The sequence below is a fragment of the Arvicanthis niloticus genome, chromosome 3, assembly GCF_011762505.2.
Source record: "Arvicanthis niloticus isolate mArvNil1 chromosome 3, mArvNil1.pat.X, whole genome shotgun sequence".
In the NCBI taxonomy this organism is placed as follows: domain Eukaryota; kingdom Metazoa; phylum Chordata; class Mammalia; order Rodentia; family Muridae; genus Arvicanthis; species Arvicanthis niloticus.
This window is the reverse complement of record NC_047660.1, coordinates 51,991,870-52,016,906: the sequence shown is the minus strand read 5'-3', so window position 1 is coordinate 52,016,906 and position 25,037 is coordinate 51,991,870. Positions and strand designations below refer to the sequence as shown.

The following is a 25,037-nucleotide window of genomic DNA, read 5'->3' as shown; positions in this document are numbered from 1 at the left end:
CCACACTGAGTGAAGAAGTAGTCCATGGAGAAGGCAATCAGGGTGATCTGAGCCCTGGACGTCAAACCTCTAGGCATGGGAGATGCCAGGTGGCCCAGAGCTCCACATACAGACTTTTTTTTTTTTGAAAAGAAGTTTCCCATGCTGCATAGATTTTTTTTTTTTTTTCACATCCTACTTCCAACCTTTGGCTCCTGACTCCCTGAACTCCAGTTGGAAAAGCATCCTGTCTTCTCACAGGGCCTTCCTTTCCTCTAATGGGATCATTGCCACAGTGATTGTTAGATGTGTCTATTCCTCCTGGGCAGAGAAATAAGATTGTCACATTCAATGGTTTTTTTTCCTGATTTCTCTGTGTTATCAGTGTATAGTAATTGTATACAGTTTTGGGGTTCAGATAGATGCATTCTTTCAATCAAGTCCTTTAGTCATCCATATTCATCTCTCTTCTGCTTCTTTCATGTCACATATATGTTTGCATACATGTACATGCATACACATAATGGCTTTATGTAGCTGTAAAGGATTGTAGGGACTCAGGGGTACCTGAGTGAGCATGTGCTATTGTGTCTCTGCATCTGACTTACCTGGCATAACACGATGCACTCCTGACAGCTCTATCAGTAAATGGGCTCACGTAACACATAATTCTCGAAAGATACATTAACAGGTGTGCCATACCTGTGAAAAAGTTTTCCACTGCCTTAGCTGAGAGGAAAATGCAAAATAAAACAATGCAAAGATTCTTTCTTACCCCAGTCAGAATGGTGACCACAAAGAAAACAATAGCAGATGCTGGCGAGGATGTGGGGGGAAGGGACTCTTACATGTGGCTGGTAGGGATGTAAAGTAACCCAGCCCAAGGAAAATTGGTATGAAGGTTCCTCAAGTTTGCTCTTGTTTTTAATCACTGGAACCTGGACCACTACCTGGGAGCTAATAATCTTTTAATCAAATTGAGGGCAACGTGCATGCTAAGAAACAATGGCTTCTTGATGAGCCCCCTCCTAAAGAGTGTTCACCTCTACTTGCAGTCATGTCTTCAAGCCCCACCGTGGGCTCCTCCAGCACATCCTCCATCCTCCCGTTCTCCTCTTCAGTTTTTCCTGCTGTCAAACAGAAGAGTGCCTTTGCCCCTGTCATCAGGCCCCAAGGCTCCCCTTCGCCTGCCTGCTCCAGCGGCAATGGGAACGGATTCAGAGGTAAGCGAAGAGATTACTTTGCACGTGCATGTGATCCAGATGTTCAGGGGTCTGCAAAGGGAGAGCAAGCACCCCAGCTTGATACAATAGCTCTGAGCACTTGCCTACAGAGCTCCTGTGGTTCATGGTGGGTCATGAATGGTAGATGTGCTGGCCTGATGTTACACCTAGTGCTGGGTTAGTATGGGGGTGAATGAGGACAAGCCAAGCATCTGCAGGGCATGGAATTAATGGTGGGAGAGGCATATGTTCAACCTAGGAACATCTGGGCAGCTCAGGATTATGTGTTCCAAAGGTAGGGCCATTCACCATTTCTGGAAGGCGCCCGTCCATCCCTTCAAATGCTGCCTGTGGTTATTTCTTATCTAATTGGCTTACCATCTGTAGTTCATGTTCATTCCCATGGCACATGTAGAAGGATCCATCAGGAGCAAAAACTCGGGTTCTGTGCTGGCCAAATTGATCACAGGTGCCTGATCAAGGGGTTAGGTAGGGAAGGAAGAGCCATACTGTTTCGAAGAACAAAAATGTTAATATCACCCGTCAAACCCACTTTTGAGCAACGTCCTGAAATGTAATATGACATGACGTAACACAAATGTGACGAGTACATGAGAATCTAATCATCCCTCCGAGAACGGGAGGCAGCTGATGGCAAGAGAACAAATTGGAAACTGCTGAGCGGCCCGGCTCACTCGAGACCCACATGAAAACATTCATGACAGGCAGTGTTGCTCAGCAGAGCTTTGTGGGGCCCGGGGATAGGCTGTACCATTCTGGGGACCCCAGATCTTGGTGGCTTGCTGAAAGCCTGTGTGTTCCAGATCTTTTGTGTGTGTGTGGGGGGGGGATAGCAGAAAGAGCTTGAAAGACATGTTAAACATCTGTGCCCTTCACCAAGAGGGGACTGTGACATTTTGACAGAGATGAGAGAGAAACTGGCAAGTTCCTTACTGGAAACTCATCTCGAAACAGCCACTTAGAATTCCTCTCAGTAGGACTAGGCTCCTGGAGCTCCATGCCACCCAACATGTGGGTAGTTGGAAACATCTGTATAGTAGATGAAACTTAAAAAAAAAATCCAGATGTGTAAGTCATAGAGAAACAACACAGCTTGTAACTAAGTATCTCTACCCTCCCTGTCTCTCATCAAACACCCTCCGGCTCCTTCCTGTCACTCAGAGAGGGATTAGAACTTTCTCCATAAGGATCATGTTTACATCCTGGGCAATAAACACCACAGGGACATGGCTGCTGTGTCCTTCTCCTCACCACTCCCCTTGGTGAGGATGTCTCTGCTCTCAAAGTTCCCTGTCTTCATTCATCAAATTTCAGCTGAAGGGAGAATGGTGTGAGGAAGTGGAGGCTCCAGCCTCATGGCTCACAGTGTAGACACCAGTCGTAAAACTTGCTCTGTATGCAAAGCATCACACTGTGTGCCCCACAGACACCTCCTCCTGTGGCTCATGCCCATTTAGCTGAATGGCTTCATCTGAGGCCATGCAGCAAGAGACTAATGACTTGAATTTGGACACTCAGACTCTTAAAGTGTGCTCTGACAATCCATGCTCTCCAGGGACAGTGGTGGTGAACTTCTTCTCTGTGCCCACCCTTCCCTCATATCTACTTTGCCACCAGGACAGAGGGAGGGTATTGCTTTTCTGTAAAAAGCTCAAGGTGAAAATGAACCAGACAATGCACAGTTAAGAATCTCTCAACCACAAAAGTCACCAATGAAAATGCTCTCCCAAGACTTCCATCTTTCTGTTTGTTGGGTATGGTTGCTCTAAGGGCAAAGTCAAGGCCATCATCTGGCAAAGTTTCAGTCTACCTAGTGCTGGGTGGGCCAGGAAAAGGAGCATGGATTAAATGTGTGGGTTTGAGCCTCTTGAGCACCTCTGACCTTCTGTGTACAACTTGGTAAAACCTTGAGCCTGGGAAGAGGAATGGCCGAAGAGCACTGAGTGTAAAGGGGGTAGGAATGAGTCAGTGTTCTGCCACCTAAACACTATTGTTACAGCATTTTCTGTCCCACTGTCTGCTCTACCTCTCTGGCATTTACAGTTGATGAATATAGATTGTCAAGGTGATCTTATATGCTGTGTGTCTGATTCATTTTCTAGCTCCCTCCAGAAACACACACACACACACACACACACACACACACACACACACACACACAAGCTTTCTATACTCCTGGATAATTACAGCAGTTGTTATATCTCCAAGTCATCAGGGAGTGTCCAGAATTGAACTGCCTTTATTGAAAACTTACATCGATTCAATATATAGTAATACAGGCAAAAATAATTAAGGCTTTGCAAGCTGTGTAAGACCTTAATCCAGATCTCACAAACATTCAATAAAGGCTGTATGGGCAGGGAAACAGACAGCTGACAATTTTGCCCGAGAGAACTAACTGAGGTAGAGAAAGGGAGTGAGGGGAGGGGAGGGAAAGGGAAAGAGATGGGTTGGAGAGAGCATGGCTGGTCGGAAGTTTGGCCATTTGCTTACAGGCATCTTGGTGAGCATTGCTCAGAAAGGCGCTTGTATAAGATTTGTTACTCCTCTCCATACAGTGTATAAGAGAAATAAGATAAGAGAGATCCCGGAATCAAATTGTAGAGATGGTTGGAAGTTTGGATACAGAGGACTTTGGCAATTTCCTAAGTAAAATTCTCCAGGCTCATTACAGCAGAGCCAAGGACAGGGGGATGTGTTTTGCTATGTGATCCAGCCCTCTTGTTCACACTCACACAGAGGAAAAACACTGGGATTCATTCTACCCAGAGAAGTGCCATCCACATCCTCTTGACTAGACAGAGAAGGCAGTGGGGACTGTATTTGGATAGGGCATAGGGAATGGGGACTGATAGGTTGACTCTTCCCAACCAAATTTGTAACTAAGTGAACGCTGTCCCAGGAGACCAGCATTTGTAAGGGAATAGCTTGATGTACCATCAGTGAATACTGGACAAGAACAAACTACATTTTTTTTTAAAAGCACTAATCCAGTTTAGGGTACAATGTTCATGAAGACCCTTAGGATGGAGAGATAGGGTACAATGTTCATGAAGGATGGAGAGAAAAGTCTGGTTTGTTATAACTGATGCCCAGGAAGCAGCTCAGCACCTGAGTTTTTCTACTGGCTCCACCTAGTGATGTGGGACTTGTCTATCACAATTTGGTTTACATGTTTACTTCTTTTGACCCAAGATGACCCATTAACACACAGAAATCCTGAAGTGCCTGCCAAACAAGCATGGGGACCTGATATAGGTTGCTGGCAGCGAAGCTTTTGTTAACCCAGTCCTGGAGAAAACCCACTCACATATGAACACCTCACCATCTCCCCAGGTTGTATTAGTCTATCATGCCCACTCCTGCCTCTGCACTCTGTGATCCACTTCACTGGAAAAAAGTCTTGATGTTTCAATCCTGTGTTGTTCTTTTCTTGCAGCCATGACAGGACTTGTTGTACCCCCGATGTAAAGGAGAGGAAGAACTGCTTTCTCATAGCACAAAACTACTTATTCCAATGGACCAATTATGAAAGAAGCACTCTGAGCTTGTTGGGGAGAGTTGAGCCCCCAAGTGGCCATGTTGGACAGATTTGGGAAGGCAGAGAGCCGCCGTCTTGGTCTGGTGTTCCTCATGAAGCATTGACAGTCACTACACAAACTGACCCTTTTGGAGACAATAACAGAAAAATGTCATTGACCTGGTCAGTGCTAAGAGCAGAAACGCAATTCTTTGTTATGAACATTATGAAAACCACCTTCCTATGTTTGTAAAATATTTAAGAAAAACATTGGCAAACATTCATGCTTAATATTTTGGATACTATTTGTTTTTCTTTGTAGGAAAAAAAAGTTGAAAGTTTCTATTTTCTATGAATCCTTTCAGATACCAATTTAGTTTATGCAGAAAAAAATTGAACAAAACAGGGTACCAGCATGGAAGACTTTCTTAAAAATGAAACCTGAATTGAATGGGAAAATGTATGTGTGTTTGCTTATACTTTAAGCTCTTTAAAAAAAAAAAGGGAAAAATTTAAAATGTTTTACAGTTATTTAAATAAATAAACGTGTAACTTATTGTAAGTAGAAGTAGAAATTAAAACCTTTTTTAAGAAGAGAAGAATTTCTCTTCCTGATGTAAAATGAAGTTGACACACGTAGCGACCAGTTTTAAAGGTGTGTTGTTATTACAGTTGCTTATTAGAGTCTTATCCTACATCCCATACCCCCCTCTTTTTCCATCATTTTACCAACCCATGCACAAGAACATGTAACTTGTGCAGATTCCCACAGAACAATCCACCACAAAAACCAGACTCAGAAAAACGCCAGCACACCGACACTTCAATCCACCACTTCATACCCAGAACTGCTTCCTAGTTCACAGATCACTTATGGTGTCCACTCTTGGTGAAACATTTTTAAAAATACATTCTTCCCTGAGTAATGTAGGAAGTCCCCATGTTACCATCTCAGCTTTGAACATCCTCAGGCAAGAAGTATCTCACCTCTAAGAAGGGCCAAAGCCACATGGCTACAACTGACCAAGGACTCTTCAGAATTTTTCTCCGACAGAGTCATACAGTCCTTCCTTTTTGGGTACCTGATTCAGGAGTGGAGGCAGGAAGCTCCAGAGAACTTTGCAGAAAGAGCTTGGGGAGTTTGGTTGTGTTTCTTGGACTCTTAAGACTCAGTCTTTGACTGTTTCCCTTCTATGCAGAGTTTTCCTTTTATGTTACTAAACTCCCTTGGAAAAGCATGTATTTCACCTGACACTGTTTCTGAAATGAGTGGGATACGGTGAAGAAGAAAGAACTCCAAAATCCCTAAGCAGCTCTCCTGTAGGGAGATTTGTGGCAGCTGTGTTCCAGGTGGTACTGGACTGCCCTGGGAGCCTTGTGCTACCTATCTAGTTCTTAGAAGGGAAAACCTTGCAGTAGTTGCTAACAGTGGTAGACTCTTGAAAATGTGTGTGGTCCTGGAGATGCATCTAGACTTGTTTGGCTCGCCAATAGGATGTCATGATTTTCCAGGTCAGGCGTCTTCTCTTTGATTCCACTGACTTAGCTTGGGGTTCTTGGTTAGGCTTCTAGCGTTGGAAATTGATGCAGCTTTCACGGAAAAAATACTCATCACTAGTACTTCTGAGCCAATTTTAGATGACCCTCTCGTTGCCCCTCTGGCACATGTCCTCACTCAACCCTCAACTGAATTATTTGCCTTCAGTTTGCTCTGGAATTACCCAATATGACATTTTTTTTCTATGCACATGAGAACCCACAATTTTAGAAGCCTGGCATGCTCATAACCACTGCTGATAGTCCTTCATAGTCAGGGCTCACAGCACCAAAATATACAGAAATGCATGAGAAAAAATGTCCCTGGCTAACAACCTGGTACAGGGAAAGAATGTGTGGAATACAAACATTACCATCCACAAATGGAGGCAGAATGCAATTAAGCATGTTTAGACCTGGCTTTGAGCCAATCCAACCTAAGAACTTTCTTTCTTTCTTTCTTTCATTTTTTTTTTTAAATAAGTAGCATAGCTTTTAGAACCTGTGAATCTTTCTCTTGCATGAGGATTAGTGCAGTACTGTCTCCAGAATGGTCGTAGAATCTGTCAGTAGCTTTACACCGAAGACTGTGTGTAACTAAATACCGGACATCTTTGACCATTCACTAGGACATCGGCAGCCACAGATCTATTTAATTGTACAAACGTGTGTAAGGGTTATTTTTAGTGTATTAATAAATTAAAAACAAAGCCACTCTGTCCTCTTTAGTCATTGCGATTAAATGATTCTGGTCCCAGGTTATTTTTGTGCCACTTGGCAGACAAGTATCTCTATAGGTAATGACAAAATTCTGTTCTATTTTTGAGAGGAGCTGTGTAAGATTTTTCATTTAAAGGGACAACTTTCTGCATTATTTATCTCATTTCTTTGGTTACAGCATTGAAATTCTTCCCAGTTTTTCTTTGCACATTTCAACATGCATGGTTTAAAAACCATTACCTTTACCTTTTGTACAGTAAGGTCTCATCTATAAACTGTATAGTTTTTTTTTTTTTTGCTTTGTCAGTTACATACAGTATACAGTTGCTATGCACAGAGCCTTTTGTAAAGACAGCTTTTTTTGTTTACTGTTTTTAATGGTCTTCCTTATGAAAGAATATCTTGTTTGTAAAATGAATATGTCTACTTCAGTTTTAAACTTTAAATTATCCTAACAAAAAATAAAATTTTTGTACTGTAAAAATTATATTTGTTTTTTTTTTCCCCCTGTGGAAGAAATTTGCTTTGGGAGTTGTTACGGGTGGCTCCTAGTGACATCGCGTCACTCACCTTTTCCTCTGGTTAAGGAAAACTTACCAAAACTTTTGCTCAAATGAAAGTATGATATCAAGATGATTAGTGGAAGAGATATGGTGATACCATTTTTCTGCATGCATCTGCCATGTGTCTATAGGCCAACTTCTTTCATAATCCTCTCCAGACTCTCAGGATTCTGTTTGCTCTGCTGGTGTTGGATGCATGAAAGTCTTGAGGTTGGTAGTCTATTGTGGGTTGAAATCATCTACTGAACAAATGTAAGTTGATAATTAGACACTGGATAAAGAATTGGAGGCACAAAAACACAAAGCCTATCCTTAAATCATAGGAAAAGAACAAGATACACTTCCCTGGAAGGAAACAGTTAGAGGATAATTATAACAGGAAGACAGAAGAGCTGCACCCTCCAGAGGGTCTGTAAGTCAGCAGTAACGTTCACAAGGCTTTGGGAATGGGAATCCTAGTTTTGCTACCTGCCAATGGAAGGAAGGGGCAGAGAAACCCAGCATCCTCAGGTGTCTCTTTAAAGAGGAAGCATCTCAGTGCTTTGCTGCTCCTTGAGGTCAGTTAATATCTGCATCTCAAGAACCATAGCAGTTCCTCTCAAGGGCTGAGAAGGGAAGCAGACATGGTACAGGATTTACTCTTATTATTTGTGGAATAAAAGAATGGATAGCAATAGGAACATTGCTTCTCCTTGCACCCTTTGGTCCAGGGAAAACTGGGGTAGAGCAGTAAACACCAGGGCTGAGAGATACTGTTCTGGCATCCATGAGCTTTGTGGAAAATGGACCATACAGGAGAAGCCATGGTCCCAGTACTCAGAGATGATAAGCCCTACCAACAGCCTATGTTTTCCCCCATTAAAAAGTTAATAAGAATGCTTTTTGTCATGGGCTGGAACATCTGCTGTGTTAGGGGTTTGACTTTTGAGGACAGAGCTCACATTGTTTTCAATTCCAGAGTTTTTTTTTCAAGTCCAAGAGTTTGAGCCCATGAAAAATTGCTTTTAAGACAGGAATGAGACCAAAACGACTTCTAGCATCAAATCCAACTATTTACCATTTCTGAACTGAGAAAGAACACAATGGTCACATAGAGTCATATGGCCTGCAAAGAGTGAGGCCTCAGAAGTTTGGAATGTTAGGACTGTTAAACCTTTATAGCATCACTGGGGAGGTAGCGCCCCTCTCCCCCCACTCCCCAGGCTCACGGGCTTGCTGCTCACACAAAGAACCCAGATCCAGTTCCCAGTATCCACACAGGACAGTTCACAACTACCTGAGACTCCAGCTCCAGGGGATCCAGTGCTGTCTCTGACTTCATGAGTACCCACACACGTGTACGTGTGTGTGTGTGTGTGTGTGTGTGTGTGTACACAAACAGATAATAAAATGCAAAATCTATCAATAGCCCTATTGCAAATAGTGAGGGTAATAACTAGGCCAATGCAAACGCTAACCTTCTGCCATTTGTTCTGTGGAAGAGCAGAAGAAACAGGAGTCTTGAGAGCCACCAGACCCAAACTCCAATCCTAGCCCCACTCCTCCCAGTAACTGATTATCAGAAGAAAATTATTCTTACAAATTTCAGTTTCCCCATCTGTAAAAGTGGAGGAGAGACCTTTACACCAAGATCCCTGTCCTGTTGAGATTATGGTGAGGTTTGAATAAAAACCACGAACGTGAAAAGTTAGACACAACTGTTTAGCTCTGTATGTTTTTGTTTGTCTTCCTTTAGCCTGTGATAAACACTCACAGGTTTACCTGAAAAGCCACACATTACTCTTTTCTTACAACTAACTCATCCTTAGCTACACAGAAAAGAGGATTATTAATTAACCAGTGTCTGTGAAACAAATGTGTTTGGAGGCTACAAGATTAGACTGGGAACAGCTCCGTTTACATCACTATTCATGAGCTCCTTCAACTGACTCTACTGACAGGATAAGGCTCCTAAGACCTATGTTCCTGTCTCCTGAAAGTGAGAGTTTTGAGAGAGGCGTGGCCTGTTTGACATGGACAGCTAGTCCCGTGCAGTGGGCAAGCCTCTTGAGAGGAGTTCCAGAGGAAACTGGTTAATGTCTATGATGGTGGTGGTGGTGGTGATGGTGGTGTGTGTGTATGTTTATGTGTTACACACACACACACACACACACACACACACACCAGTAGAAAGTCCAAAGTTTACCTCTTTGAAATCTACAATCTAAATCCCCTCATCTTTTTCATTTCACACTGTGAGTTTTGTAGTTTGAATGTGAATTGCCCCACACCAAATTCACATGTTTGAACACTTAGTCACCAGCTGGTGGTGCTGTTTGGGGATATTGGGTAACCTTTGGGAAGTAGCACCTCAATAAAGGAAGGAGGTGGGCCTTGAGGGCTTATACCCCTGCCCCACTTCCTCTTTTCTCTCGGGTAGGTTGAGATACATTGTGATTTGATGTCTGTTGCCCCTGTTGCTGAAACTCTCCCTCCCCAGCAGGATGGACTATATTCTCTAAAACACAAAGCCAAATACAAGCCTCTTCATCAGGTTGCTTCCTGTCAGGTATTTTGGTCATAGCAATGAGAAAAGTCACTAATATTCCCAGGACACAGAAAGGTTAGAAAATCAACTTTACTTGGAGAAAAGTAGCATCCTTGGAGCTGGAAATGTCATAAACCCTCTAGCAAGAAGCTGATGTCCTGTGGATGCTCTAGGGGTGTGGACCTCCTGCCCTGAACCCCAACAGTGGTTCTCCTCTTCCTCTGGTCTCCCTGGAAAGTTCCGTTCCTCTGTGTTTTTTTTTTTTTTTTTTTTTTTTTTAGAACAACACCATCCATCACTGTAAATTAATGCTTTTAATATTGACTGTATTGATTTTTGACTCTTCGTACTTTGTGAATTTCTTCGATTAAAACAAGCACATGGAAGAAGGCATGGGGATGTAATCTTTAGTTTTAGCTTTGTGCAAGATCCAATTAAAATATAAGGAACACGCCAATGGCCTTTCAAGAATTTTCTCGTTTTTTTAAATTATTAATACAAAATTCTTAATTTCCAAATCAATTTCACAGATTTGAGAAGTGCCAGACTAGGGGGCTGAGAACGGGAAGGAGAAGTTTGGTAAACGACGAATCGGTCACTGCTTGAGTAATCGGGGCTTGGCTGGATGTGAATGCCTGCGTCTGGAGTTCTGTTTCAGCAAAGGCGCGCTCCATGTCTGAGTCCAAGCATTTCATTCTTGCCTCTGAATTATGTTCACATCCACAAATCCCAGCCAAGGGCCTATTGAATAATTGCCCCCACATGTAACATTTCCCTAGTGATGTTTTCCTTGCTTTCGCCCTGTGAAATATAGAAATGTGTTTCTAATTATTAGCAGAACCATCTGGTAACTGCACTGTATCACTCTCAGTCCCATGACTCATTGAGTGGACTGTTAGATAGAGCTCAGTCATGTTTGACACCATCACAGAAATGGGACCCTTACAGTGACCTCACATTGCACTGGGTCACCTGTAACCAAGGTGATTGTATTTTGTAGGCCAACAAGCAGAACTTGGGACTTGACAAACACAAATAGGTCTGAAGCTGGGCATGCCATAGATATTCGTGTCTCATGTGACAAGAGTCATTTGCTTCCTGCTGCCCAGGTGCCTTTGCTCTTCTTGCTTTGAAAAGATAGAGCAACTGGTTAGTATCTTGCAGGGGCCCAAGAATCTGTCTCTTCCCTGAATCACTAAGTGAAAAGAGATGGGCACAGAAAGTAACCAGTTCTTCTGAGAAACCTACCACTGGCTTTTCAGGAAAACCCAAAAGGTACTGCTTTATGTATAATAAGCATCTTACAAAATTGGCCCTCTCCTCAGGCCTATGGAGTTGACATTCTGATAGTTGTGCCCAAGGGGTACATGCATATACCAGGCTAAATTCTTTTCTACTTTGATTCATGTTTTACAGGCTTCCAAGTTCAAGATCATATGCTAATTAGCACGGACAGTTCTCATATTCAGTGACACTCTGTTCTTCTCAATTGTGTGGCTGTTTTTGCTATGAGAAAACAAAAGATAAAATGAAAAGGGAAAGGGAGAATGGGAAAAATATGCAGACATATTTTTTTTTCTTTAAACTAAACACAGATATTTCCTAGCTGGGCCATCTGTGTTGGCTTAGAGCTAGGTACCAAGCTGAAGATAAATTCAGTTAAGTAAACTGTCAGAGGACTTGGGCACAGGATGAAGTTAAAGAGAAACAGGAAACAACACTGAGACTCCATCCCACACGATACATTTTGATGTAGGAAGTGTGGAGGGGGCCGTTCCTTGGTGGGAACACAGGAAAGATGATTGATGGCAGCGACACTGGAGAAGTGACAGCTGAACCTGGAGCCTCACCTTGACATCCATCAGAATGGCAGAGGAGAAGAGCCCTTGGCAGAGGGAGCAGCTGGAGGAGGCAGACAAGGGACAAGGAGACATGGAGCCTCGGGCAAATGCTTCAGGTCTCTCATGGAAACACTGGGCTGCTTTCTGCCTATTGGAGGATTGTGTTGGCAACATGAATACTTGGGGGAATAAGTCAGTGAAGGATGCTTTCCCCAAAGTGTTCTAACTTGACTCTGAAAACCAAGGACTTCAGAGTCAGTAACAAAGAAAGCTGCATACACCTGTTGCCTTCTGTGGTGTCCTTTGTCAAGTAGGAGTAAAGACCCCGGGTGAGCTCATTTCTGACTCTTGCTTCCTGGCCGAGGTCCCATGTTCTCGGGTCTCCAAATGTATGCTTTTCTTGGCAAGGCTTATCATGTGTTTACAATACTGTACCAGGGTGTGCTGGGCAGGTGCTGGCTAAAGTCAGCAACTGGGCTGCAGTGGAAGTACTTAGAACCATACATTGGTCCATTTTTGATGCTACTACAAGAGGCTAGGTTCTTCATAGAGAACAGGGATTTATTTACAGTTTTTGGAGGTTATAAAGTGAACATGGCATCTCAGTGACAGAAACCCATGTTGAAGAGCTACATGATGAGACAGGAAACCAGAGAGAAGTGGGACCTGGGTTTGCTCTTTTCATCATGACTAAGTCTTGTAGAAATCAACCTGTGTCTTGTGAGAACTACATCAATCTCTTTCAGAGGACAGCTACCCAGTGAGCTAATTGCCTCATACTAGACTCTACTGTTTACAGATTCCATCATTCCCAACAGCATCACACTCACTGAGGATGGAGCCCCCAGCACGCCAGTAACTGTACTCAAACCACCTCCAAGCTCTATCAAATCCCAAGTTATCAACTGATGGTTTGTGTCAGATCTTGGCCACTCTTGAGATTATTTACATATTTTCATATTTATTTTGGGTGTATAAACGGAACAGTACCTCCACGGGTATGTTGTAAAAATAAAAGGAGATAATTCCCATGAAACTAGGACTTGATGTGTGCCATGGAGTTCTGTGTTCTTGAGTGTGAGTCAAGGCTTGGGACCTCATTAAACAGTGACTATTCTCAGTTCTCACTTAGTGCTAAGTATCAGTGTCAACTCTGGCCTCGGTGATTCCATGAAGGTCCTTGTAATATCTGCAATCAGATAACTTTCAGTGAAGAGACTCACCCCAGTGGTGTGTGTGTGTGTGTTTGTGTCTAGAGAGTTCCCTCAATCATTTGTAAAGCCTTAAGTGCAAATACTGAGGTTTCTGAGAAAAGAAGAAATCATTACTCAAGATTCTTACCATCAGCTCCTGCCTGTTTCCCACCTGGTGCTTAGCCACACAAATATCAGACTTGTAAACCCACAACTGCATGTACAAGTTCTTTAAACTAGGCCAATTTTTCCTGGTGTGTCTGTCTGTCTCTGTCTATCATCTCTCTCCGAGTCTCTGGTGTGTGTCTTTCTATTCTCTCCCTATTTCTCATTGTCTTGTCTCTTTCTGTCTCTGTGTCTCTGCCTCTGCCTCTGTCTCTGTCTCTGTCTCTCTGCTGTTGGCTGTCTTTCTTTGGATAACCCTGATAAATACATATATTTAAAGCAAGCACTGAAGTCTCTCTGTGTGTGAGTGTGTGTGTGCGTGCGCGCAAGTGTGTGTGTGCATGCATGTGGGTGTGTGTATACCTGTTTATTTGTGAGTCTATTCACATGTATGTGTCTGTTCATCTGTTCATGTTGGTGAGTGTGAATACATACCTTGCGTGGAGGCCAGGTGACAACCTCAAGTATCATTCTTATGGTTGTCCACCTTTCTATTCTATGATATAGTCTCTTATTGGCTTGAAACTCGCTGGTTAGGCTCAGCTAATTAGCCAGCCCTACATATCTTTTTGTCTGTGTTTCCCCAGTGCTGAGATTGTACATGTACACCTGGTGTTTGTTTGTTAATGTGGACTCTGGGATCAAAGTCCTTGTAAAACAGACACTTTGCTGACTGAGCTATCTCCCTTAGCCCTAACAAGTGGATTTGATTGTATAAAAATTGTATCTGAATAAATTCTAAAAATAAAACCCCAGGCTACATAATTCCATTTGAATAACATTCAAGAAACTGTGAACTAATCTGTGGTGACAGAAAGGACATCAGTGGTTGCCAGGGGCCTGGGCAAGGTGACAGAGAGACTTTGGGGAATGCTTAAGGGTGATGAATGTGCTTGCTTCCTCGGGGGTGGGCCTAGTTTCATGGGCATTTACAGACATCAAGTCTTGCCTACATGCACACTTAAATATGTGGGGTTGATTGTATGTCAGTAATCCATATATATATATATATATATATATATATATATATATATATATATATACAAAGTCATATGAATGTGAATATATGCATGTATGTATGTATGTATGTATGTATGCATATTCAGTGAAGGGACTCACCCCAGTGATGTGTGTGTGTGTATGAGACAAAAGGAACACAAAAGCCAAAGTAGAAAAATACCTAAAACTCAAAGTGGAAGGGATCTAGGTGGCCCATTCAGTTCCTCTCTGTCACATCCCTTGAAGTCCTGAGGTCTAACAGTGAGTAAGGGTACCATGCCCCAAACCATGTCAAGGATTCTGGTCCCCTGTTTCACTTTCAGACAGATAAGATGACAGTGAGGATCTGTCCTTGGACATACAGTCAATCCAGGCTTTATTGGAGATGACCTTGGAGTCAGACAAAGTCCAGCCTGTTGTCAACAGAGCAGGTTCAGAGACTGTCAGGATATCCTTGGTGGTTTATGTGCATCACCAAGTCAGTTTTCATCTGGAACCAATGTTTCCTGCTAAAGAATAGAACGCAGAGTGTGCATATTCTCATTACAATACAGGTACAGCTGGTCAGAGAGCACAAGCTTCCAGAATTGTTAAAGACAGAAAACAAGGGGCTGGAACAATAACCTAATGACTAAGAGTGCTTACTGCTCTTGCATGAGACCAGAGTTGGGTTCTCAGCATCTGCATCAGGCAGCTCACAACTGTCTGAAAGGCCAGTATCAGGGGGATCCAATGCCCTCTTCTGGCCTCCATAGATACCTGCATCCTTCACACACACACACACACACACACACACACACACACACACACACACACACAAAACACACACACTGAGAAAAACTTCTTTTTAAAGCTATCAAATGGTTTGATTTTCAGTACTCATATGTGGCCCACAACTGTCTGTAACTCTGGTCAGTCCCAGATTCCCAAAACCCTCTCCTAGCCTCAGCAGACACCAGGCACACATGTGGTGCATAGACATATATGGAGAAAACACGGATACACAAAACCTAAAATAAGTAAAAGGAGAGAACACAGAAAGTTGTTTCCCTCTTACTGGGCTGAGAAGCAATGGCCAGTTTTTAGTAGGCATGGTAGATGCAGCTGCTGCTCCAGTGGAACTTTAAGCAAGAATGTTAGCAGCAATGTCATGCCAGAGAACTGCATCGGGTGCATCCTGGGATGCATGAAAGGCAAGATGTGTAGGGAGGGAACAGCAGAGCCCAAGAGGAGCAGAGAGGGAAGCCTTCCATTTGTACTTGCTGAGAGCAGAGGGAGGACAGAGCATATTGTGGCATCACAAACAGCCACCAGGTACAGACAGCCACTGTAACCACTCCCTGCTGAGTGGCTTCAGCCATTAGTAGCTCTTCCTATCTACAGGACGTGTCTTGGGAGTTAGAATAACTGCAGGGGCATCTTGGGTGAGATTCTGGTGTCCAGAGTAAGCAACAAAGCATGTCTGAGAACCTCCTAGAGATAACTTATCATTTTCCCGAGGATCGTGACCATATGCATTTCTCCTCCATCACAGAGCAGCTTAAACAGAATTCTGAACTACAGAAGATTACTGAGGCTTCCAGTCTACCTAGGGGACAAAGAGGCTAGGCTTTCAGCATCAAAGGATTGTCCAGGTTGGTTTTCTCCAAGGCGTCTCTTCTTGGCTTGCTGGTGGCTGCCCACTCACTCCGTGGACATATTCTCTTCCCTCTGATCTTGTCTCTGGCTCACCTGTATATGAACGACATTTTGGATGTAGAGGCAAATGTCGAAGTTGTGCTTGTAAAAGGAATAGCTCTGCAAACAGGAAGCAGAGAACCCTGGGGGGTATTTCAGCTTGCAGGCTGAGAGCCGGCAAAACCACTGAACTTTCAAACATCTCTGAGACTTGTGGGTCATCATGGCACAAACCTGCAACACCAGCACTCAGATGCCTGAGGCAGTGGGATTGGGAGCTCCACATCAGTCTGGGCTATACAGTAAGACCCCTATCTCAAAGAACTAAAAAATATAGATATAAGGTAATGCTCAAGAGAGTTTTCTGGTGGGTATTTTGATTGTGGGATTATTACCTGCTTTTTTTCTTTTTGAGTACTTTCTATGGACCATAAAATGGGTGTGGGTTGCCAACTCATGGGACGATGATGGGGCTGCAAGTAGACAATATAAAAATACCTCTAAGGGAGCCTTGAGAATGGAGACCAGAACCAGGTAAGACAGAGCTGCACACAGGTGCAGGGATGCTTGGCATTGCTGAGGAAGCTCCCCATGAAGGGCAGCTTTCCAAGCATGCAGCCATGAGATGGCCCATGGGGCAGGAGGGCATGAGTACCAAGACTGTGGAAGCTGGAAGAGTGACTCCTGTCTGTCAAAGGTGTCACAGACAAGGTATGGTGTGCACTGTGTGGTATTTGAAAACTATAGGCTTGTTGTCATTTTGCAATAAGACAATGGAACCTGGATATTATTTTTATTATTATTATTATTATTATTATTATTATTATTATTATTATTATAATACTTAAAAAGAGATTAGGTCTAAGGAAATGGCTCAATGAGTAAAATGCTTGCCATGCAAGCATAAGGACCTGAGTTGGGATCATGGCACCCACATACACAACCAGGTGTTATGCAGCTGTAATCCCAGCACTGGGGGAGGGGCCGGGCAGAGACTGGGAGATCTGCAGAGCCTACTGGGCCTGGCCATGCAAGCCAATTGGTGAGCCCTCGGTCCAGTGAGGGACTGTCTCAAGAAACGTGGAGAGAGATTGAAGAAGACACTCAACATGGATCTCTGGTCTCCACATGTCTATACACATATCCAGAGCACACTCATAAGCATAGCATACACACATCAGCATACAGAGATTTTTTTTTTGGTTAATTGACTGTTGTCATTATTGAATGTGGTGTGCATATGTGGGCATGTGTGCCAAGGAGCATTTGAGAAGCCCAAAGGACAACTGTATGGCTTCCATTTTTTTTCCTCCCACCTTTACGTGAGTCCCAGGGATCGAATTCAGGCCATCAGCCTTTACCCACTGGGTCACATCACTGCCCCATGGAGTTTTCTGCACTCTCTGAAGCTCACACCCAGCCCATGAATGACTTTTGCTCTCAATGCTTTACAAATGGACTTAACCTAGGCTGAGGCGAGTTGGGGACATCGCCAAAGCCAAGAGCCAGGTAGTAACAGAGCCAGAACCTAACCCTCCCGCAAATTCCCCTGATTTCCCACTTGCACCTAAAAATAATATAAGCAAGATGTTATACGGTTTTGAATCTTAAGAAACATCTTTTAAAATAAGATTATTGTTTTTCTAGACTCAAGTTGGGCCTTGGAAGTGGGGAAAGAATTGAGAGAACTTGGAAAGATTGAGGAAGGACCTGGCCAAAGTGAGCATTAAGCAGAAAACTCTCCTTCACCAGGGGGAAGGAATTTGTTCACTGCATGCATGGTAAACTCCACAGGGGCTGGAGCTGGAGTCTTATAAGTTCTCTCTGTCTTCTCCTCTCCCTCCCTTCTTCCCAGCTGGGAATAGAGTGCATTCTGAGCTGTCACTCATGCATCATGTTATCAGACTAAGAAGGAAAGTTCCAGAGTGCATTTGAAAAATATCTTACTGTCTTTCCTCCTTCCTTCCTTCCTTCCTTTCTTTCTTTCTTTCTTCCTTCCTTCCTTCCTTCCTTCCTTCCTTCCTTCCTTCCTCCCTCCCTCCCTCCCTCCCTCCCTCCCTCCCTCTTTCCCTTCCTTTCTTTCTTCCATTCTTCGTTCCTTCCATCCTTTCTTCCTTCCTTCCTTTCTTTTTGTTTTTCATTAAGTAGACATGAGACACTTGACTATATCATGGGTGCAACACCTTACTCTGCAGACTCAGGCACCAAGGCATAGAATGGATGACAATCACCCACACACAGTGTTGGGAGAGACCTCTTCCTGTAAGTCTAAGCCTGAAAAGTCAGCAAGGCCTAGGCCCTTGATGATATCAAAAGGCTCCTTTTCACATATCTCTCCACAGGCTAAAAAACCGACTTCTCCACTTACGGCAAAACTTACATGTACCCAGAGGACGATGGACAACATGACTAAGCCACAAGCAAGCTCAGAAAGAGCTTTTCCAATATCGTCCAGGGTTTTGTGGGCCAGCACACGCAGCACCATAATAGACGCTTTCTGATCCTTCTCACACTGCGCCTGGCTCCTCTAAGTATTGGGCCTATTACATTTTTAAAAATAGCTCTCAAGTAATTTGTGTGCTGAACTGGCTACAGGATGGGAAAAAACCCCACCTGAGTACATTCTCTGTCTCCCAACAGCCAGAGACCAAGAGCAGCAGAGGCAGTTTGCTCTGAGCTAATTTTCAGCATTAGGGGCTTATCAGAACCTAAATTTTTCCCTAATAAACGATGAAACAGCAGCCACTCTTTGAGCCACTTATTCAGGTGACCAGGGAATTGGCGGACGAGGTAAAATTTTCCATCAGTGACAACACACAGCTGTTGAGGTTCAAAGATCCAAGCCTCTAATCAGACCAGGTTATATAAGTAGCACTGATTCATTATCTCTGCTTGCCGGATCGGTTTCATCCTGCAGCTGTGGCTGTGCAGGGCCGCCACACAGCTAATGGGACATGGACACACAAAGCCACCAGCTCAGAAGACAGGAAGTGTGGAGCCCTCCGTTCCCTTCCAACCGCGTCCACATCCTTTAAGTAATATGTAGTCCACATGATATCGTTGTCCTGATTGATTTTTTTAAAAGGATCCCATAAGGTTGGTGAGATGGCTCTAGTGGGTAGAGGCACTTATGACCAAGCCTCGTGACCTACTTTCAGTTTCTAGATTCACATGGTAGAAGAATGGGTGTGACTGTTGGGAGCTGTCCTCTGACCTCCACGGGCAGGCATTTGTGAGTGTAAACACATGCACACACTACCACCACCACCACCCTAAATGTCATAGGGACTACAGAAATGACTCTGTGGTTAAGATCGCTTACTGCTTTTGTAGAGAACTGGAGTTCTGTTCTCAGCACCCACATGACAGCTCACAACTGCTCACAATTCCAGTTCCAGGGGACTATTCTGGCCACCAGACATGCACACAGTAGACATCCATATATCCATCCAGGCAAAACACTCATATACATTTCTTTTAAAAAAATCTTCTTTTAAAGATGAAAACATTAAAAATAAATAAATATAATAAAAAAAAATGCCTCTTGAGGCTTCCAGTCGGCATACCCTGAGGTGTGTCTTGTGAACTTCATGTTTCCCTCAACACTCGATGGACAACTGTGGTGGACATGAAGCAAGAGCTACTCAGAGTGAGCCATGATGGTGAGCAGTAGCCAGGAAGTCAATAAGGAGTGGGGAGTACTGTCCACACTGCCAGGCCACTGAGGTGAGCCATGCTTTTTGAAATCCTGATTTGCCAAGTTGCCAACGTTCATCTAAGAACCAACAGAAGTAGCACCACTAACTAGCCAAATTAGGTGCGGTGACTAGCAGTTCCCACATTATTTCTGCATCTATGACCTACTTACCTTCTAAATCTGGCACAGTATGGGGAAGGATGTATTTATCATTCAACCTTTAAGGATGAGGTCTTTTGAGGGGCTGGTGTAATCTCTCAGTAAAGTGCTTGCCATACATAGAGGAACATCTGTGTTGCAGGTGCAAAATCCACGTATAAAAGGCAAACATGGTGGTCCATGGTTGTAGTACTAGCACTAGGGAGATGGAAATAGGATCCCTTGGAATCCTTGGTCAGCTAACCTAGCCTATTTGTTAAGCTGCAGGCCATAAGAGACGCTACTTCACCATCTAAAGTTAACTTCTGGCACACACACACACAAACACACACACACACACACACACACACACACACACACATTAGGGTTTTTTGATGTCTCTATAAATAAATGATATCCCTGTTTTATTACCCCGCCCCACTTTCAGAATTTGATGAAGCACGAACAGGAGGAAATCTACTGAAGTGACCCATGTCAGACTTATCTATTGATCGAAGTTCTTGAGGAGGGTGGCCTGCTGACACTTCTTGCCCCAGACTCTATAGACACATACAAGGCACAGTGATGGGTCTGTCAAGACAGCCTATCCAAGTTTAGCTGATGCATTTTCCAAGATTCCAGGACTAAAGGAAAGAGAGCACACCCTGAGATCTGGGCCTTTTGGTGGACAAGGCCCAGCCAACTAAGAAGCATGTGCACCGGGCTGCTCCTGATGGGACCATGAAAGCTCTAGGAGAGCCAGTGTTACTCATGGAAACACAGACATGAGCAGGGAGTTACTTACAGCATCTTAGCTATTTGTTCTCTGCCGTTGGGCTGGACCATTCAACCAGTGGGCATCCAAGGCTGTGTGTGTTCGCCATGGGAACCTTCTGACCAGTACATTCCCACCTTGATGAGGCAGTCCCTTTGTAGACTTATTCCGGGATCCAAGAATGGCAGTTGACAATCTGCCTTCAGAAGACTGACTGGGCCCAAGAGCAGATTAATTTAACTAATAAATTTTCTCCCTTATCTAGTCCCCTCCCTGTATCCCCAGATATCCATGTTGTCTCCCACATGCTCTTCAGAGACTGTGCAATAGGGTTGAATCACAATATGAAGGCATTCAATAACATTATAGTAACATAGACAAACCCTGAGTGCAAACTCACCCCTACTTGAAAATTCCAAGTGAAGTAGGGAGATCCAATACTTAAAGCTGCTGCTAAGTCCAAGAAAGTTGAGGTCCAAAAGAATTATGATCCAAAGTTAAATTTCCTTAACACGTAGAAGTAAATGCCCAAAGAAATTAAAGTTTAATTCAAGTTTTTATTTTTCCTGTGACTTGATATGCAAAGAAATGAATGTCCAAAATTTCATTTCCCAATTTCCAGTTCTGCTCAGCCTCAATCAGAGAGGCCTGGTACAACGCCTTGAGCAGCTGCAGCCCGGGCTGCCTTCCATGGGAAAGGGTGTGGCCTCCTCCACGGCCTCTCATGAGTCTCATTTTTAAAGAGTTCAAAGAGTTAATAGAACACATAAGATTATTATAGTATCAGTCTCATATTCCACAAAATTTAGAACCACAAGCAATCCCCAGCTGCCAGGGCAGTTATCTGAGCAAAATTGCTTTTTCAGAGTCCCATACTTGGTGTTGCCAGAGGCCTAGCAATATTTGGAAGATGGAAGGAAAAAAAATCTGTGGATTAAACCACAATTTAGGTCCTGAAATCTCAACTCTTACCCAGGGTTTATATATTTAACAACCAGAGCCAAGCTGGGGTGACCTCTTGAATGTGAACAAGTTATGTGAATCCAAGCAAATGCTTAATCTCCTCATGGTTGCTCCTCAGCGTTCCCTCCCAGATGAGATATGAGGTGACATAAAGAATGATGTCTGGGACATCTAATCCACCCCCACTGACCTGTGCCTGGCACAGAGACACTGTTGTGCACTGCAGTTCACAGGCTGTGTTGTTTAAGCCCTTGGCCTGCACTGTTGACCCTTCAATCACAGGTCCGCCCTGTGATTCAATCACAGAGCCAGCCAACTGAGGTTGGGTAGATGCAGGTGATGTTGGGGCAGCGGGGTGCGAATGGGCTTCGCTCATCCCTCAGCAACTTGCTCACTCAAGTCTAGAGATTGAGAAGCTAATGTCCTCATTTTCAAACCACTACAGGTAAACTGTCATTGTCTTGCCCACCAAGAAAGCCTCCGTGATGGGAAAGACCACATTCATGGTCAGCCTGGGAGACAGGTTCAACTAGGTGAGCGCCAAGGATGAAGAATGATAAATAGGATGCTGAAAGCATCAAATATCCTGGGTGAAACGTAGCACGTGGCTGGCTGGGCCATCAGCAGCACCATCGTACAATGTGAGAACACTTTTCCCTCGGGGAAGTCCTTCTAGAAGGGATGATGAGAAATTTCCTAAAGTACATTGAGGATCAGAAGTTGGTTTGGAGTTAATGTTAAGCGACATCATAAGAAATGGACTTGGGTCTCTGGATTCTGGCCAAGGTCCCATCTCTCCACCCTGGTGATTCATTCCAATTCTCCTCCCCAATTCCACTTCAGCAGCCTGTACTATGCTTACTGTTCTTGGGCAGTACTTGGGGTTTACCCATGAGGCCTTGACCCTACTGGTCCAGAACTCTCCCACTATTCTAGGCTTTTGGGGTTTTGAGACTAAGTCTCACTAGGTAGCTCAGGTTAGCCCGGAACTCCAGATCCTACATCTCTCTCTTAGATAGGCATGCCTCACCACACACTGGCATAAATGTGAATACCTTTCTACTTCCTTCCTGGCTTTGGTTCTTTCAAAGGTAATGTGTAGTTTTCTACTTCACAAGTAATATATGTTTACTGTGCAATTCCTTTCTCTGATTTGGAAATTATAGAAAGGAATAAAGAATTGACTGGGCATAGAGACACACATATCTATAACCAGAATACTCAGGAGGCTGAGGCTGGAGGTTAAGGTCAGCCTGGGCTACATATGAATTCTACTTTAAAGATCCAATGATAAATAAACAGATAAAAATTAGTTGTGTTTTCATAAGTACAAACAAAATGCTGTGCTAACTTTTTACTATATTCTGAATATTTGTTTTTAATATGTATGAATGAATTTGTTTTTAATATGAATAGTACATACATACTCAAACAGTATGAGTTTGAACAGTTACTCATTTTTTCTTTCTTGATAATATATCTCTCTTTTTTCTCTCTCCTTCCTCCCAGCTACTAGAAGGCAATGTATTCATCACCTTGGGGAGCAAGAGACAGGGCAGAGGGCAAAATACATGGAGATTTTGCTTTCTGAAACCCAAGCCTGTCTGGAATATCAGCCTCATCACCTCTGAGGCAAACAATTTTCCTCCCTTTCCAAATATTTTTATTTCACATTTCTTTTTTTCTTAATATTATTATGGCTAACTGTGCCAGGAAAATATTAAAAGCTGTGGGGGGGGGGGGGGCATGAGCTCATGGCAAGGTCCGACTTCAATATCTAGGTTTCCCCATCAAAAGTGACTGTGGCCAAACTGACGTAAATATTCTTCATCTGGTTAAGGAAATTATCTTCATTGCTAAGGAGCTTCTATTTTCAATTTTTATTAAAAACCAGAAATGCTATTGAATATTCTCACGTGTATTTTGGCATCCTTTCTTTTTAAGGAAATATTTTATTTTTATTTTATGTATATGAATATGTATGCCCATATGTGTGTATGAGCACCATGTGTGTGCAGTACCCTGGAGGCCAGCAGAGGGCTTATCTCCTCATGCCCCAACCCTTGCAATTGGAGTTGTGTTGGTTGTGAGCTAGCTTGTGAGAGTGCTGGGAACTGAACCTAGGTCCTCTGCCAAACCAACAAGGGCTCTGGACCATGGAGTCATCTTTCCAGCCCCAAGTCGTTGTCATCATCATCATCATCATCTTCTTCTTCATCTCCTTCTCCTTCTTCTTTTCTCCTTCTCCTTCTTCTTCCTCTTCTACCACTACCACTACCACTATCTCTTGAATCACTCTCCATTAAGTGTAGTTGGTAAGGAATAAGTGACCCCAGGAAAACTCATCTCAGGCATATAACATGCAGGCAAATACTAGAAGAATGTTGGATCCTGGTCTTATTATTTCATTTTGATGCAATTCAGATGCAAATATCTGCTGACTGGATGATATTATAGTGTGAAGTAGACACCCATACATTTGCAAGTTGGATCACAATTCCTGTGGGTCGCTATTATGCCAGCCCTGTATGCTGACTTTCTCAAATGAAATATTTAAACATGTCTTTGTTTTAAAACCAACTGTAAAGTAATTGCTTTGGAAGTATTGATTTTTATTTTTTATTTTTAATTATGTATATGTGTGCATGAGTACAGACGCCCAGGAAGACTAGAGGTGACAGACCCTCCAGAGCTGTAGTTAGTTGCACACAGTTGTGAGCCACCAAATGGACCTGGTTCTCTGCAAGAGCAGCAAGTGCTCTTAATTGCCAAACCGTAACTTCAGCCCAATCTTGGCATCTTAAACGACAACTATAGGACTAATTCTGCTTTGCTATATGTATGATAAATTAGATCAATTGATTCTCTATCATCAAGCCATTTTTCCCAGTCCTAATTACATTGTTGCTCTTTATTTAAAATAATATGCTGGAGTTGGTTGGCTAGTGGAGCCCAAAGTAAAATTGGTTTATATAATTTTTTTATTTTTAGCAGTACTAAGCTTGTTTTTTTTAAAAGCATGAAGCATGTTGAGATAAATTGGAATAATTTTATTATTTTTCTAGCTTATGTAACAGGAGAAGATTGTTTTCCTTGAAGAAACTTAAATCTGGCTCATGAAATCTTTCAGGCTTAGTGCATGGTATGAGATAATCCTTTGACAGCTTTTCTGTTTTACTGTTGGTTACTGGTGGTGGAGTTTTATTTCATCTTATGTCAACTTTATTACTTCAAACTTTTCTCCATAAACAGTCATTGTAGTGAGCGCTTCAGGTTGATTAGCACAGAATCACACACAGTTCTTGTTTTCATCTTGTAAACTAATTTAGTATATATTTTGTTATGCTCTAAGCGATTTGATTCTTTTTCCCCCTGAAGGAACAATTCTTGGATTTCTGACTAATTTTCCATTAGTATGCCAAATTTAGCTTTTGTCTTCCATTTTTTCCCTCACAGCTGTTCTTTTAAAGGGTGGTACAATGATGGTTTTCTATTTTAAT

The 25,037-nt window shown here is 43.1% G+C and overlaps 1 protein-coding gene across 1 annotated transcript in view; it reads left to right on the top strand.

Annotated features, from left to right (window-relative positions):
- Positions 1-7,483, top strand: part of Ebf2 (EBF transcription factor 2) — a 198,827-nt gene extending 191,344 nt beyond the window's left edge. The window contains exons 15-16 of the mRNA XM_034497801.3: positions 1,035-1,202; positions 4,663-7,483. Of these exons, the coding sequence (XP_034353692.1) occupies positions 1,035-1,202; positions 4,663-4,694 (200 nt within the window). The 3' untranslated portion in view covers positions 4,695-7,483. The remainder of the gene's footprint in view (positions 1-1,034; positions 1,203-4,662) is intronic.
- The last annotated feature ends 17,554 nt before the right edge of the window (positions 7,484-25,037 follow it).